The sequence below is a fragment of the Podarcis pityusensis genome, assembly GCF_964106645.2.
Source record: "Podarcis pityusensis genome assembly, chromosome: 2".
Lineage (NCBI taxonomy): Eukaryota > Metazoa > Chordata > Lepidosauria > Squamata > Lacertidae > Podarcis > Podarcis pityusensis.
In genome coordinates, this window is record NC_138029.1 from 54,145,170 (window position 1) to 54,163,385 (window position 18,216).

The window sequence follows — 18,216 nt, forward strand, 5'->3', positions numbered from 1 at the left end:
CGCTGTTTTGGCTTCCCCTTTAGCCCCGTGCAGCCTCTCCTTGCCGGGAGAGGCTGCGTGGGGCTAAAGAAGCCATAGCCCCGTGCAGCCTCTCCTTGCGGAGGGGTTGCGCGCAGCTATGGAAGAAGGCAAGGCAGCAAGCGGGATGGATCCCGCTCGCTGTTTTGCCTTCCCCTTTCGCCCCGTGCAGCCTCTCCTTGCCGGGAGAGGCTGCGTGGGGCTAAAGAAGCCATAGCCCCGTGCAGCCTCTCCTTGCGGAGGGGTTGCGCGCAGCTATGGAAGAAGGCAAGGCAGCGAGCGGGATGGATCCCGCTCACTGTTTTGCCTTCCCCTTTAGCCCCGTGCAGCCTCTCCTTGCCGGGAGAGGCTGCGTGGGGCTAAAGAAGCCATAGCCCCGTGCAGCCTCTCCCTGCCAGAGGGGTTGCGCGCGGCTATGGCACAAGCCTGCATTCGCTCTATAGGACGCACACACATTTCCTCTCAATTTTTGGAGAGGAAAAACTGCGTCCAATAGAGTGAAAAATACGGTATTTTCTATTGAGGGGAAAATCACCCAAATTCCTAAATAGTACCTCAGCAGCAAAGTTATCCTAATTACTCAGTTGCATAAGCTGCTATGTTCATAAGTTCATGTGAACAAGCCCATGTTATATGAGGTTAATTCCCCACCCTTATGTTGTAGCTGTTGCATTAGCAACATCATGCAGGCCACATAAAAAGTATTTGTCAGTCTTGCCATGAACTACTGATAAAAACAGTGACAGCCACTCACGCAGCATCTACGTACGAGGAACAGCTGGCTGTCTCTGTCCTACTTACAGACTTGCAGCAACAAGCAACAACCAGTTTGTCATTCTAGTCCACAGCAACCAAAACAAAAGTCTGCACCAGCTGAAAGAAATATGATGCAAGTCTCCAATACCTCTTTCTAATATCACTTAATTTAGAAAAGGCTGCCATTTCCACAGAAGAAACCTAACAGCAATTTAAAAGCAAAGAAAGGATGTGTGAAAGCTTAAAAAACAACAACAACCCAACAACAAGATGTCTGCACCATGTTCACTACTATTAGGGATGGGCAAATCTGTCCATTTTAGTTTCACATTTTACCAGTCTTTGACTCAGTTCTCCACATCAGTTTACAGAAAACTTTTAAGTCTTTATGAAAATTCATCAGTATTTTAGTGCAAACTTTTTTCAAATATTATTTTTGTGTGTGCAATTCTGCCTTATGCACACCTTTCTGTAATGCATATTTCCCCTAATATTTATATTTTCCCCAATACAACAAGTTTTTATATATAGTTAGTCTCACATAACTAACCACTTCTCCGACTGCACGAGTTTCCAAAACTGAACTGGGGGGAGGGGGGGGATTCCAGAGCCTGACATCTCTGATGCATTTGTGATTTCTTTTTTCCTGAAGAATAGCCCAGGAACTTTTCATGAATGTTTAATTGGGAGAAACAGCTGGGGGCAAAATAATTTCCCAGATGCAAGAAAGTATTGCTTGGCCACTTTGTGATGTGCTCAGATTTTATATCTAAGCAAAGCTCTGCTGCATAGCTGAGATTGTCCCTGACCTCAAGCTGAGGTTTGGCAGTGCAGCACGAGGTCACAGACATGATGCCGGAGGAACAGAGTGCTGTTCACCACAATCTTTGAGATTTGTATATTTCGGCTTACACCATGTCTCAGCATAATTTCACCAACTGAACATTTCCTGTTCCCTGCCTCACAGCACAGACTGCTGGCATAGGTGGGGATAATGAGGCCAAGACATGAGATAAGTCTAACTACAGTGGTACCTTGGTTTCCAACTGTTTTGGATTACAACCGTTTTGGATTACACCCACGTCAAACCTGGAAGTGCTTGTCCCTTTTTTTGGATTCCAACCCATTTTTTTTTCATTACAACCCAATTTTTTTTGGGAGGCCCCACTGGCGAAAGTACGCCTTGGGTTACAATCTGTTTTGGTTTATAACCAGACCTCCGGAACAGATTGTGGTTGTAAACCAAAGTACCACTGTCCAGTGGAACCTTGGGTTACTTACCGTCCTCCTTACAAACACTTTGGGTTATGAGCTCCACTAACCCAGAAGTAGGCGTTCCACGTAGCAAACTTTGCCCCCGGATGCAAGCGGAAGTTGCACGCCAGCGGCACAGCGGGAGACCCCATTAGCGAAAGTGCGCCTCAGGTTAAGAATGATTTTGGATTAAGAATGGACCTCCAGAACGAATTAAGTTCGTAAATGGAGGTAACACCGTAGTTCCAGACCCTTGATCATCTTGGTTCTAGCCTTAGTAAGATTGCTGTGGGCACCTATTTGTCAGGGCACATAGTGTGTAGCACCTCATTTTCTGAAAAGGATGGATCTGAACGGATGGGTGCTTATTCACAGCTGCAATCCCTGTGCTAGCTGCTCCTCTGAGCAATGTGCTATCTGTTGAAAAACATTTCACTGCTTGTAAAATCCATTCCCACATGGATAGTACCTGCTCCGGCATCACAGTGAAACATGCTTATTCCTGTTCATTAGAAAGGTATCTGAAGAAGTGTGCTTGCACACGAAAGCTCATACCAAGAACTAACTTAGTTGGTCTTAAAGGTGCTACTGGAAGGATTTTTTTTATTTCCATTAGAAAGGAGTGAGCAGAGATTTTATCCCTCACATCAGCCCAATGAAGGAGATTAGACCTAGTGTCACCACAGCAGTGAGGTAAAAGTGTCACTTCCATAGCTGCAAGATTCTGGACAGAGAAAAGAAAGTACTTCTTCACGCAGCATACAGTTAAACTATGGAACTCACTCCCACAGGAGACAGAAATAGCGACCAGCCTAGATGGCTTTCAGATAGGATTACAGAAATTCAAGGAGGAGAGCGCTATCAAGCCACAATTGCTATGCTCTGCCACCACAGCTGCAGGCAACAATGCTTCTGAATATCAGTTGCTGGAAACCACAGAAGGGGAGAGTAGTCCTGTACTTGAATCCTGCTGGTGGGTTTCCTACAGGCATCTGGTAGGTCATTGTGAAATCAGGTTGCTGGACTAGACAGGTTACTGGCCTGACCCAGCAGGCTCTGCTTATGATCTTATGCTCTACAGAAATAATCAATCATACAGTCTGAGTGGGAGTTTTGTTTCTAATTGAAAAGTTAATGAAATTTAGCACAATCATAATTGCTATCATAGGAGTACGAAGCCTTTACATACAAACAAATTTCCCCAGAAATCAATTTAGGCTTGAAACAGAACCATCTCTGGGGTATAACACAATCTCCTTGGTGGTACACAGCAAAAAAAAAATTGTTTTAAGAAAAACAAAATAAACGTTGCAGAGTTCCGGAAAGGTAAAAAATCAAAGCACAGTTAAGAGAATTGCATTTGCAACCTTGGGGAAACTTTCAAAAATTTCCCAGCAGAGTTAAGTGCAATTTTTAACATGTTAACAGGAAAATAACAACCCAGCAAATACAGTCTAAATTCTTTTCTGTTTCAGAATGCACAGATAAACTAAGAAACTTAATCTATTCAGTTCAGTTTATTGTGCTTTACGGAATATCTACAGCTTATGTAAAAAAAAAGGTTAAATCTTTCATTCTAATTCATTATTATTATTATTATTATTATTATTATTTTATTGAAATTTTCAGTTATACATTTTACACAATAAAATATCCACCAATAAAGTAGTACATTTGTTTACTTCCCTTCTCCTTCTTCCATTGTTCTTTTAATTTTCCCATTATTACTGTGTACTCTGTTCCAACCATGCAATTCTTAACAACATTTAAAGGATGAACTTCCCCAATGGGTTGTTTAGCAACCTCTTTTCTAGCAGCAGCTAGTAATAGCATGATTTTTAAAAATATAATTTAGCTCTTGCACTGAAATATATTTCAGTTGTTATGACATATGCTTTTCGTTTATCTAGGTGTTTTTTAAGGCAAAGAAATGCACTCCAAACCAAAATATCATACCCAAGGAGACATGGGATTTCTGACGAATTTCAGTATCTAGTCAATGAAATGTAGCTTCTCTATGATGGGGGGGGGGGGAGACTAATATCCCAAAACTAGGGAGGGGGGAACTGGAGGCAAAGTGGCAACTGATACGCCTGCTCTATGCACTTGATTGACTTTACAAGAAATTACCTGATCTTAATGGGCTAATTACATTGCTTCCCAAGCACCTGCCATGGGAATTAGTCAAGCGCCTTGTAATCTAATACCCAGTACAGAGAGCACGGAAAACACCATGCAAACATCTTCACTGACAAAAGGGGAGGTTTGATGCTTTCTGTACCCATGTGATGGCAAGTGTTGTGGCCATGCAAGTCACACTCTATTAGACAGGTCTAAGTTGTTTAGTGATCTTCTTGCCACTTCACCTGATGGCTGATATATTAAAAACATGGGTCTGACTCACTGCTGCTGTCTCCACAGAGCTTTGTTCCTACAAAGTAAACAATTGTCTGCACATCTCTTGAGGGTTCTAAGTACAGATGTTGCATTCTACAGGTAAGGTGCTGCTTTATCAATTTAATGTCACACCGTATGGGAATAGCGTTAATTATAAGACTAGCAAAACCTTCCAGGTGGCCAAAACTGTTTCATCATATTACATTTATCTCAGGTATATAACCTGTTTTCCACACTGTCTCAAGGTTTCGGGAAGGCTTGTAGTCTCCCATGTCCTGTTAACTCTTGCATTTCAGCATTTCAGCCAGACATCTAAAGGCTACAATCTCCACTCCAAAAAGACAGCTGATTAAAACAAATGGGATTACACTGTGCACTAGAATTCATGTTTCTGGCCAAAGTAACCACTTCAGTCGCTAAATGTTCCCAACACGTTGACACACTGTTTACAGAATTGTTTGGGAGTGGGGGAGAAGAGTTTATAATATCTTAATAGCTACATCCTGAGGAGTAATTGAAACAAGTTCCTATTTTTTTTTAATCATAAACTAGGATTCAAGGGGAACAAATAAATTATTACCCAACCCATTCGTCATCAGCAACCGTCTCAAATGAAATAAATTACTTTGGGGGGGAAAGAATCTGGGAAAATTCACACCACTCATCTCTTAATAAATTTAAGACTGTTGATAAACAGCAACTTAGAAAAGAAGGAAAAAATCAGAATGTTCAATATAATCACCCAGGGGTCACACAATATACTGTAGGATATAGCACTGTGGAATTAATACAGGAAACTTTTAACTTACACCCAAATTGCATCTTGGGAATAAGGCCTATTGGGAGATGCGCTGGCGATTGTACAAAGCATTTCAGCTGTTAATATGAAAATGGAGAACAACCATAGGAGGCCAGCTACTGATGTTTTTCTACCTCTCTGAAATTATATCCTGCTGTTCACTTTTCCAAGCTATGCAGGGGAGATGATTCTATCTGTCTTTACAGATTCAAACAGCCATCATCCAGAGGCAGAGAAAACTGCCTTAAGATATCACGCAATAGGATGCAAGTTACAATGGAGCAGGTGTCTTTTGAATAAACATATGTACTGAGCACAAATGTTAATAGCGCAAGTCCATGTCAAAAAGGCATGAAGTATAGGGGGGGAAAGTAGCCCCACACACCACAGGGGAACAAGTCCACTGGTGCCACAGAGCAGGAGAGCGGGAAACATCCTTAAAATAAAGTCAACACAATTTGACCTATGCTCTTCGGGGTATTCTGTGCACATGAATATCTATTATTTTTAAATGAAGATTTCTATCCCAGTTTGCCTCTGTATTTGAACTATTTTTAACCGTTTTCATATGTAGAAGTGTTTTTGATTGTTTGTAATTGGTATTATATGTGGAATTGTTTTTTAAATGAAACTATTTTTCATTGTTCTTACAATCATTTTGTGGTTGTAACTGACCTAGCCTAATGTCTCCATAGCACTTAATAAACACTTTTTGTAAAATAAAGTATAGACCTGGGCTACAGTATCAGGTCTGTACAAGAAGAGGCCTGCTGGATCAGACCAAAGGCCTATATAGTCCAGCATTGTGTATCCCGCACTCGCCAGTCAGATGCCTCTTATGTGAAGTCCACAAGCAGGGGATGAGGGCAATATCCCTCTACTGCTATTGCTTCCCAGTGAAAGGCATTCAGAGACATGCTGTCTCTGATCCTGTAGACAGCATGTAGCCTTCATGACTAATACAGCTTATTCATGCCCTTCTCAAAATCTGTCAATATTATTCTCTTTTTTAATTATTAAAAGGTACTTAGGCATCAATGACTAGTAGCCACTGATAGCATTGTTCTCCAGCTTCCTCGTCCCCTTTTTATCTTGATCCAGGGTGAAGTTCTTGAGAACCTGAAAGCTGACTTGCTTGCTATTTTGTGATACTTGATTATATACATACACACACACACACACACACACACACACACAGTGGTACCTCAGGTTACATACGCTTCAGGTTACAGACTTCGCTAACCCAGAAATAGTGCTTCAGGTTAAGAACTTTGCTTCAGGATGAGAACAGAAATTGTGCTCTGGTGGCACGCAGCAGCAGGAGGCCCCATTAGCTAAAGTGGTGCTTCAGGTTAAGAACAGTTTCAGGTTAAGAAAGGACCTCCAGAACGAATTAAGTACTTAACCTGAGGTACCACTGTGTGTGTGTGTGTGTGTGTGTGTGTGTGTGTGTGTGTAACTATTATCCTGTTCTTATTTTATGAAAAGTAAAAGCTCAAAGTGTAGCTGAAAGCAGCACACCTGTGTGTCTATAGTATGGAGCATAAATAATAAATACCAAGGGCAGAGATCAACCTTATCTAATCTAGGATGAATAGGACTCTATCGCTGCAATTTATGGCAAAAAGTTCTTACAAAGAAATCCCACATACATTTTTTGTAATTTAATTCGATGAGAATGCAGCTGTATTTTAGTTCATGATTGCTTTCCTTCCAACCTATACTTTAGTTTATAAACGGATCTGTTTCTAACTAGCATTTACAGAAACAAGAAAAATGACATACTCCACTGTGCAGCATATTTGCAAATAATCTCTGAGTCTGGGAAAAACATAGGGCTTTGCTTATTGTTAACTTAAAGTGTTTCTGTATAGAGATGTCAGGTTATGATTACCATTGATTTGAAGAAATCTAAATTCTGGATATAGGGACAATGGCACAGAAAGATTGGAGCAAAGCAATATGTCAGGTTATTTTTTCATACAGCTGAGTCAATGAAGCGCATGGTTTATAAAACAGTAAAGAAGTTAAATATATATCTCTAGCATCTATTTTAAGTTATCAGCTGCCAATAAAAGAAAATTATTATCTCCACAAAACAAAAAATGCCACAAATGTATTGTGTATTTGCATATGTTGTTGTTGTTTAGTCGTGTCCGACTCTTCGTGACCCCATGGACCAGAGCACGCCAGGCACTCCTGTCTTCCACTGCCTCCCGCAGTTTGGTCAAACTCATGCTGGTAGCTTCGAGAACACTGTCCAACCATCTCGTCCTCTGTCGTCCCCTTCTCCTTGTGCCCTCCATCTTTCCCAACATCAGGGTCTTTTCCAGGGAGTCTTCTCTTCTCATGAGGTGGCCAAAGTATTGGAGCCTCAGCTTCACGATCTGTCCTTCCAGTGAGCACTCAGGGCTGATTTCCTTAAGAATGGAGAGGTTTGATCTTCCTGCAGTCCATGGGACTCTCAAGAGTCTCCTCCAGCACCATAATTCAAAAGCATCAATTCTTCGGCGATCAGCTTTCTTTCTGGTCCAGCTCTCACTTCCATACATCACTACTGGGGAAACCATAGCTTTTACTATACGGACCTTTGTTGGCAAGGTGATGTCTCTACTTTTTATGATGGCCATTTGCATATGTAGAGGATCTTTTCTCAGCTGCCAAGAGGCAATTCACACGCACACATTTATCAAAAACACAAGAGCCCTGTTGGATCAGGCCAATGGCCTGTTCTATTGTTCCCACAGTGGCCAAACAGATGCCTACAGGAAGGCCAAAAGAAAGACCTCAGTGCAACAGCACTCTCCCCAATTTCCAGCAACTGGCATTCAGAGGCATCTCACCTCTGACAGTGGAGACAGAATATAGCCATTGTGGCTAGTAGCCATTATCTTCCATGAATTTGTCAAAGCCTCTTCTAAACTCATTCAGGTTGATGGCCATCACTGCCTCTTGCCAGAGAGAATTCCAAAGTTTAACTATACACTGTGTGAGGAAGTATCTTTTTGTGAGGAGGAACTGGGGTCTAATTTCAATCTATTTCCAGCCAAATAAGATGGGGTAAATAAAAGATAAACCTGAATGGAAACAACCCCATGCCCCAGAACAAGGCCTTCCTCTTCTCTTCCGAGAAACAAATATTCAGCAATAAGGAACTGTAACTTTCCCCCCGTAACTATTTTCTAAATATGCATGCATCGAGAAGGTAGGAGGTAACTGGAAGGCACTGAAGATCATCAGCCATGGGTAGTGTAGGTGTTTGCTCTCCCCTTCTCCTTACAGAGTCGACCCTCTGCCCAGTCTGTTCCACACTCCATGTAGATACACACCCTTTGACTACTCCCCTCCTTTCCCTCTCCCCTTCTTTTAAAAGAGAAGGTTTCACCTGAGTCTTTTGTTGCCGTTATCTCAAGATGATGCCCCAACTGCCTTTGCAAAGATAATCATGTAAGAGGAGTAACATACTAGCAAAGTAACCAACAGCTTTACATCTCACTCCCAGTAACGTTATCTTGATAGACAGTTGGGCTTATGTGGCATTAGTCCTGTGCTCAAAGGGTTCAGTAACTCATTATAAAAAGAGGTAACATACAACTGGCACCAACTTTTATCTCCTTACTTTTATTATCTGATAACTTTTTCAACATTTGGTCACCCTAACCACCAACAGGCAGCTTATCAAGGTAACTGCCTCCTCAGGAGAGTATGCAATTCATCTCTTTAAAAACTCCAGAATGGTCAGGGATGTGGGGCTCACCCAGAAGCCTTGTTCATCAATGTGTGCTTTGAGACCAGCAAATTATGTTACTAGTAACCCTCCTGCTAAGAGGAGTAATGTAAAAACAAGCTGGATTAGGATCCTTCCTAGCTACATCATCACAGTGTCCATTATTATTAATTGATTTATATAACACCATCCATCCTTGGGTGTTTGCCCAATACAGTTTCCAGGCTTTTTCAAAGCCAGTACAAAACAGCCTTATTCCCTCTGTGTCTCCCAGTGTAATTCATCCTCATGCATTATTTGGTGTCTGTGTGAACAGGTGCAGAGCAGAAAAAGTGAACCTTATACCTTCATTACCACACTGTTTTGTCTTGAAGTCTCCTTTGGTTACGCAAGCATGAAATAGGCATTTGAATTTGTCCAAGTGCAAGCGTTTAAACGTATTACAAAGGAAGTTGAAGTGTACATTTTTAGAAAGTAAACCATAAATGGCAAATATCCTGAAAAACAAAAGAGCCGTAGGAAGACAACTCCAATGCTGTCCAGAGGTATGGAAGAAGTTTGATAATAAAGCATGAAAAAAGGAATAGTCTAAGTCAACTCCACTCACTATTTTATAGTTAGAAATCTTGGATTTCTATTCTTCCCAGTGAAGTATGATGCCCATTGAATAAATATTATTTAGGTTTGAAAGGCAACACCTGAAAGTCTCTTACCAAATGCATATAAGCTTTCAAATTCTCTGACTACTTGAGAAAGCAAGGCTAAACACTCTCACCAAATGGATCATTCATACAACTCTTTCTATGCCATTCCAAGGAATTGCATCTATCCAGGAAGATAGGAGTAGATGATCATGCAAGATGAGGCTAAGTACACAGATAACACCTCTGGTTGCATTTCTAAAGGTGTGTTTGCATCAGCTGGGAATTACTCCAATCTGATGTAGCTGAGAGTCATTTGATCTGTGGGCTTTGAAGCTTCTGCTTCAAAGAGAGATGTCAGAAGTGTGGGCTTGAACATATTTATATTAAAATTTAGATTTCAATGTAAGTCAGGTTATTTATTAATAAGGAGACACCTAGTATTACTGATTTCTTTTAAAAACCAAACAAATAAATAAATATAATCCAATTCACATTTCTAAAATACAATTTATGTATTTTTAATTTAAAAAAAAACAGTTTTATGGGTCAAACGTTTGCAACCCATTTTTCTCATGTGATTACAGCATGCATTACATTTGTTTCTAGAGCCTGAAGTTTTGCTTGAGTAATTTCATAGGCAGTTAATAATACATATACTTAGTACACCCATATTTCTATTCTTCAAACTTTATCACTTGTATAACTTCTTAAACTGCAATCTCCCTGCATTTTTTTTATTTCCCAAGCTCTACAGCATTATGGCATACACTCTGCATAAAAACAGATGAAGTGGAAACCAATAATGTTTTGATGGTATGCAATTATCCACTTACGAGCTGAATCCTATAGTATTTACTCAAGACAGAATTCTGTTAGATGCATCCCCCTCTCTGGACTTCAAACCTTTAAAAAGTTTCTATTGAATTTGTCCTTGGGATAACACACTGCAACCTTGTATATATTAATGACTCTCAAAGGAACGCACTATGAATACTGGTCACAAACCAGAGAACCATGCAACTAGCTATGGCCAATCAGCAAAGGTTTTGGATATCATTCTTGAATAGTTAAACTTCTCCCCTCAGTTACATAGTGAAATGATGATAGATGCAGGTCACAGCATGAAAAGGCTGTTTCCTCTTTCATGGGCAGGGGGGAGTCAAAGTTCTTTATGAGTGCATGGATTGGTTAGTAGATAGTGATGGCTGTCACCAGCTCATAAGAAATGCTCATTCAAAATTCACAACACTCAAAATAAAGTATGCTATCAAAATTAATTTTTTGAAACTATTGTTATGGATTAATCCGTGGGCAAATGTCCGATCCCAACTAACCTTCTATGGGTTTGCTATATGGATGATTCCTCTGAAACATATACAGTCAAACCTCGGTTGTCAAACGTAATCCGTTCTGGAAGACTGTTTGGCTTCCGAAACATTCGACAACTGAGGCGCAGCTTCTGATTGGTTGCAAGAGCTTCTTGCACTCAAGCGGAAGCTGCATCGGACGTTCGGGTTCCAAAAAATGTTCGAAAATCGGAGCATTTACTTCCAGTTTTTAGGTGTTTGGAAGCTGAAACGTACAATAACACAGGTGTTCAGGAAACAAGGTTTGACTGTAGCAGCTATATGGCCGAGTTAGTGGACTGAAACAAATGTGTGTGGATGTTTTGTATATAACATGTTATATTATATATGTTATATTACGTTTTATACATGTATCTATACATATCTCAATCAGTGCATCAGAAGCCTTTCGTAGAACTTTTCTAAAACAAGTGCAAGCTAGATATTTATGTTATTATTCCTTCCAACATCTATTGAAGCACTCATAAATGTTAAATTAAATTATTTATTTAGGGCATTCCCCAAACACCTTGAGGAATCCCCTTACTTCTACAGGAGGAACAAAGACATTATTTGTTTTGTTGATTATTTCAGGGTGGAATATAATACTAATACTCATTGGTAACTGAAATAACCACATGTGCTTTCATCCCAATATTCCAAGTGTTTGTCGACCCACGAAGGTAAGCATACAGAAAGTGCTGTCATTCATTGACACTACAGACAGCGCTTTTTTCAGGGGGTACTCAAGGATATGCAGTACCACCACCTCTTTTTGGGTTAAAAAGTGTGGCATTTATGCAATAACTTCATGGTGAGTACCAGCACCTATTTTTCTAGGAAAAAAGCACTGACTACAGATACCTGGCAGGATTAATGGTGTCTCATGATGGTATGACTGGTAACAGTATCAATGTATCTCTATAGTGCGTAGTTCACCTGTGGATGATGTTCCTGCTCTGGAGATAGTCCAGTGCCAATGCTAGTTCACAGATGAACAGCTTCACGGTGCTCTCTTGGAAGCGGACATTTTGCTGCAGGTGGTAACGCAAGTCTCCTCCAAGAAGCAGATCAACCACCATAAACATGTCTTCCTCATCCTGGAATGAATACCTGCAACAAGATGCCAGAACACAAAGGACATATAGCTTGATTAGTGCAGTAGAATTAGAAGCATGTATGATGAGATCTATGACTCTGCCTGGAGTCAGACTTCCTCTTTGTGCAAAACACAGCAAACCCTAAGTCAAGAACTGGGGTTAGTAGTGTCGTGCTTGCACAGCAAAATATCTTAAGGTTTAAGCTATTCTGGGTATGTTGGACTATTACTAGGGCATGTGGCCAAAGTTTCATTTCCATAATTCTTCTAGACATGGAAACCCCCCTCCCTTTTCTCGTGTGTGTGTGTGTGTGTGTGTGTGTGTGTCTGTGGGGAGGAGTCCAACAATAAGGCTTATTCAAGGACACATGAAATACAAACAAAAGTATGAAAATGAAAACAGCAACTGTGTTGGACAAGAAGTGGGAAACAAGGAAAGTAGCAGAGAGACGCACAACTGGTAGCAAACAAAAAGAGAAGGCACTCCCAAGCCCTTTATTCAATGCCTTCTAGCTAGAACTCTCACCTCTAGTTACAAGGGCTCAAGGCTGTCTAGAAACACCACTCTCTAGTTCTGAATTCCTCCTTCCCTTAACCCCTAATGTGTGGAGGCTCCCTGGGGTTACAAAGGAAATGCACTTGACACCTGCTCAAGGGGACCTCCATCTATTCCTAGTCAATGCATTCAAAAGTTATGTCCTGGCACTGCAAATAAATGGCAGGGCTGAGCCCCGGCACAAATTATGGTAAGCCTCCACCCCCAATATTTTCATATTGCCTTCGAAATTTCTCTCACAAGACCTTTCTGCTTGACTTCGTTTAAATAACAGCGAGTTAAATGTGGGCTCAAGAAATCAATACGTTTTAGACTTGGAGCAGTCAATGCTCTTGAATACAGAGAGGAAAATTAGCTGCTTTTGTGCCAAAAGATTCCCTGAGGTGCCAGCATAATTAAATACAAGGTAAAATCACATCATCTCTAAGTCAATGGACAAAGAAAGATGCATGAATATAAGCAAGCAGCACAAAGACACAACCATGCATGTCTTTGACAGTCTAGAAGATGCAGGAACGCTAAAGACAACCCCTTAGCAAAAAGCAAGAGTGCCCAGACCCACCTAAAGATCTTGTTCCCATACTGCTCTTTTGGGGAAGGCCCATAGCTGAGTGCTAGGGGTTATAGTGTGCATACAGAAGATCACAGGTTCAATATCCAGACAGGGCTGGGAAAAGACTCCTCTGAAATCCTGGAGGATTGTTGCCAGTCAGTGTACATAAGACTGAACTAGATGGACCATCAGCTATCTAGTATGAGGCAGCTTCTTTTAGACTGAGCAAGAATAACCCATAGAAACTTAGGAAATTACATTTCTATAATTTGAAAATGCATTTGCAAATAGCTATGAAGATTTTCTTCATAAATGTTTTGTCATCACCCCTTACCATTGTGATTTGGGGACAGATCCTAAAGAAATTTCCTTACTACCAGGTACTGTATGCTGAACTGCAATGTGTGGACACAGCTACTTGATTAGGTTTCTTTTTAATGTGAAATCTATGGCAATCATTCAAGCAGCTATATTAACACATATCTGTATACAAGGAGTGTTGCTGTTTTACAGCTCTCCAAGTTTCAGTCAAATGAGATTTCCAGAGTGACTTAAAAATCCTACTCAACAGAGAGGGATGAAATAAATCAATCTATTGAGCCGTTACTTGGTTGTAATGTTCTCTACAGATTTCTCCATCATGCTAGAGGTGCAGGTGGACTGTGTTTAAAACAGAAGGAGAGAGAGAAAGAGAGCAAACATCTCTAAAACAATTCTTTTTCCTATATGCAGGACTGAAAGGCAGCTGGGGATCAGCAAATTGGCATTAGAAATACAGTCAGTTCACCAGTGCATAATCACAGTGAATAGCTTCTCCCCAGGTTGCCCTTTTGATTCCACCAGGATCACACAAAGAAAGAACCAGCCTTCAGAATTTCTCAGGGAATGACAGGTTTATATGGCTTTAATGTTGAAGATTGGGTGGACTGCTTCAACTGTTCTCATCTCCAGAAGCTGGCCAAGATGAGGGAATTTCAGTCCATGCTGCTGTCGTACATATCTGCAGGGCTGACAGAACTGCACAGGCTGCATGTGGATGACCTTCCATAGTGAGTATGATGGTAAGAGGGGGGAAATAATGACTCTTCTTTGCATTTCTTTGTGTATTCCTGGTGGTTGTATGCATAAGTTACCCTGAAATGATTTGTATCCCTAAAGACAGGATATAAAGAACAATGGTAAAGACAGCAACACCAGATACAGTGTCAATTATTATTATGTCAAGCCAGAAGACCAGGAATCTGCCATCTGGGAAGGAGAAGGAGGAGGAGGAAAAAAGAGGAGAGAAAAAATTATCTGTTATATTATACTCTATTTTTATTGTATCCATTCTATTGCAACTTTTTGTATCATTGCTGCTTGTTGTATCATTACTGTTTGTTGTCATAATCTTTTGTATACCACTTTGTGTGACTCTTCTCCAAAGAGATATATTTATTGAATGAATGAATGAATGAATGAATGAATATTAAATACAATACAATACAGTGCCAAGCTAGGTGAAAACTACCAGCTGGTATTGCCCTTAGTTCAAGAAGTTCAGTCAATCAGGCGGGTCATACACTCTCTCATATGTAACATGGAAACTGGTCCAAGACGATGCTGAAAATCAGACTTTGGCTGGAGTTAAAATAGCTGAGAGATGAAATGTAAGAGTTTCCCCAAGTGAAATTACACCAATAATCTTAAAGCCCACAATCATGGATCTACAAGTACAACTTAGGTTCAAAGACAAAAACTCAATTTTTCCTTTATTTTGCAAGATGTAGCTTGTTAGAGAAACCCCCTGTGATAAAATATTTGCTGACTGTTGCAGTTAACCTTCAGCCACTAGTTTCAGTAAATCTATATTTGTTAAAACAAAGTTTTCACTTAGGAAACCTATCCTGAGAAAACCTACAATTATTATTCTGAACACACTCCTGTCAAGGAGTAGAACACACAGGGAATAATATAACAACGGGGCCCCTGCAGGTCTCAGTGCAAGTGGACTTATAACAAATCATCAATGCAATCAGTTTTTATGGTGCTTGTTAAAGGGGCAGCCACACCCTTGGCAGCTTACCTGGTAATATTCAACATAAGACTAAGCAGATCACTTTCTCCTTGCACAACAGAACTATCTCTCCCTCTCTTCCCTGCTGGAGCAATTTGGTGCTCATGAAAAGGCTCTCTGCACATGTCCTGCTGAATCATTCTTTTTCAGCCAGTCTGCCAATGCAGACAGTGTGGGCGCTACCACGCAGCAGCATGAAACACCTGCTTCAGGTGTTGCCTGTGTGTGCGGAGTCTGGGAAGGCAGGAATCAGTGCCTGAATGGTGTAGCAAGACTTTTTTCAAGTGTTTACCCTTGTAGCCAGAGGGCATTATTGTCTTGGGGTAACACTGAACACAGGGAAAAGGATCCCAGCTAATGACTGATATAGGAAACTGGAGCCTGAGCAGAACATTTTTGACAGAGTACAAACTTCTCACACGATTCTAACACCTCAGAAGTGATGTGGGGTACCCTGCTTGTTTGAAAGCACACCCTCCCCAAAATCACCGTCCTTGTGAAAAGCTTGCTCATTAGACAAGAAATATGTACCAGGACCCTGCACCATTGGACTGAACCATTTCCTGAAAATGTGAAGTGAGATATTCATTCATTCGCATCAATACTTCCTGTGAAGACAGCACATCTCCCAATTTTTTACCACTGTCTTCCCATTCTTATTCCACAGGAGTACTAGCAACATCTGCTCCAAACTGATCCACATTCAGGGCATGTAACATAGACCCAGCTGGAGGATACACAGTTAGACTACGTTCTACGGTCAGAACAAGGGAAGAATCAACTTGAGCTAAGTTTTAACAATGTACCCTCTGGCCTGAGAGTCTCCCCTGACCCTAAGCTACTGGAAATCCCTATATAAACCTAAATAACTCTGCCAACAGACTTAAGACTGCACAGGCTGCAAGCTGGGCTTTTCTCCAAGAACTGTTGTGTTTGAGAAGGAATTAAAAACTTAGGGTGATATATGCAGATGCACTCAAAATCACTATTAACCTCCTTGCATTTGAGGCTATTTGGTAAGGGAAAATTAATCTCCCAGATGTTTTTTTCTTTTTGGTACTGACTGCCAAAGGCATATTATTAATAGTCTAGACCAATGGCTCAGAGAGGCAGAGAAATTATTTATTTCCCTAGCTTAAGGAGCACCATAAGATGCCTTCATTTATCATGCAGTCTGCTTCTCAAGCATCCGTCACTAAACACTCAAGCAACACTTGTAGACAGCAACTCTCCTGTGATAAGCTATTACTTTCACTCTCTCCTTGCCTTGATGGGTTAAGCTGGTAAAAAAGAAGCGAAGGAAACTAACAAGCAGATAGATAGGTAAGTAAGTAAGCAAAGATAAGCAAAACCTTTCATGTGTAGAAAAGACCAATTATTAGAGTACAAAATTAGGTGCAGCACTAAAATAATCTAACATATACCAAATAACTATTTGATGAGGAGAGGCAGAGTTTTTCATGTGGCAGGAACACAGGCAGCAGAGGAGTTTAAATAGCCCCCATCCCCACCTAATAGGGCATCTCTTATTTGATCCAGACTGGGAAACAGTTCTACTTTGTAGTGGTATACATTTATTTGGAATTCCCTGATATTAATTTCCAGTTTTGCTTTGGGTTATTTGTTCCCCGTGGCAAGGAAGGGCCAAATTAGACAAGACACCATTCCCATTAGTTGTTGTATGGTGACTTCTTAAAAATGTGAATAGCAAATGGGGAGGGCATACTTCTCACTCCCAACTTTCACTTTTTTAAAATGTTGAGGCTTATTTGTTTTGTGAGAAACAAGCCTGCTCCTGCTTTCAGTGTTGTTGATTTTTAGCCAATGAATGAAGTCATAGGCAATGACTGGCATTTAGGAAAGCAAATCTAGTCAATCAAGCAAAGAGTAGGTTAGAGTGAATGACCCACTGTCTACAGAAGGAACTTCATGGTGGATTTTTAAATATCTTGTGCTGGTCTTCCCTGGTGGAAGTTTTTAACAATCTGTGAGGGATTATTTAGCTGGGATTTCTGCATTGCAGTGGGTTGGACTAGATGACCCTTGGGGTCCCTTTCAACTCTACAATTCCTTAATAATTTTTATTACTGGCTTTTATATGTATTTGGTCAAAACAGAAGAGCAGGGTATAATTTAAAAAAATACTTCTTCCTTTGTCAGCTAATACTTTGGTACCTCTGGTGAAAAGATACTGAGATGTGTTTTATTACCATTACCTTGCAACAGGGTGATTTTGCTGGAGGATATTTACCAATGCTCTACCAGTAAAACCACCTGAAAACAAAATAAAAAATCGCAAAATAATCTAATTCCCCATTACTTGAAATATTACTGTGGCTCTTAACTGAGTTTAGTGTCTATTGGTAGCAGAACTTTATTCCATCCTTCCTGTTTCAGGGCCACTGAAAGAGGGAAAACACACTAAATCAAAGAAAAAAGGAAGGATCAACATGCCTTATAAGTGTGCTGATTTCATTGTTGATGGCACACAAGCTACTGAAAATGAACTGTGCCCGCATCAAGTGTCCTCAGAGAAAGAACTGTCACAGACATTTCCCCAAGATATCGATCTGGTTTCATAGTCTGCCCTGCAGCAGGATGACTTGACCTTATTCAGGTGGCACCATGTGGGGACAGGGAGGAAACAGATAAAGGCAGGAATTGGTATCTGAAAGGTGCAGCGATGTCCCCAGTAGCAGGCAGTGTGGCTAGATGCCAAAGAAGGCAGGGTTCCTGAACCTTTACAGAGTTATGCAGAAGACAGAATTTCAGCAGTTATTAAAGGTGCAGGAGCCCTGTTCCGTTTTGAAACTGACTGTGCTAATGGAATGAACAGGTGGAATTTGAGTTCTGCTATAGGCAGCAATATGCCTTGGGCCACGCCAATAAAAGTGGAACACTTCATCCAAGTTGTAGTGTAGTGGGCCAAATCTGCCTCAGTAGAGGAGAGCCTTTGTGCTGCAGTGGTTGGAATGTTGGACTAGGTCCCGCAAAAACGGGATTCAAACCCC

At 40.8% G+C, this 18,216-nt stretch overlaps 1 protein-coding gene across 3 annotated transcripts in view; it reads right to left on the bottom strand.

The window, feature by feature from the left end:
* Positions 1–18,216, bottom strand: part of STK32A (serine/threonine kinase 32A) — a 73,980-nt gene that overhangs the window by 29,308 nt on the left and 26,456 nt on the right. For all 3 annotated transcript variants that reach the window (XM_080997256.1, XM_080997257.1, XM_080997258.1), the window contains exon 5: positions 11,881–12,054. In XM_080997256.1, the coding sequence (XP_080853382.1) occupies positions 11,881–12,054 (174 nt within the window). The remainder of the gene's footprint in view (positions 1–11,880; positions 12,055–18,216) is intronic.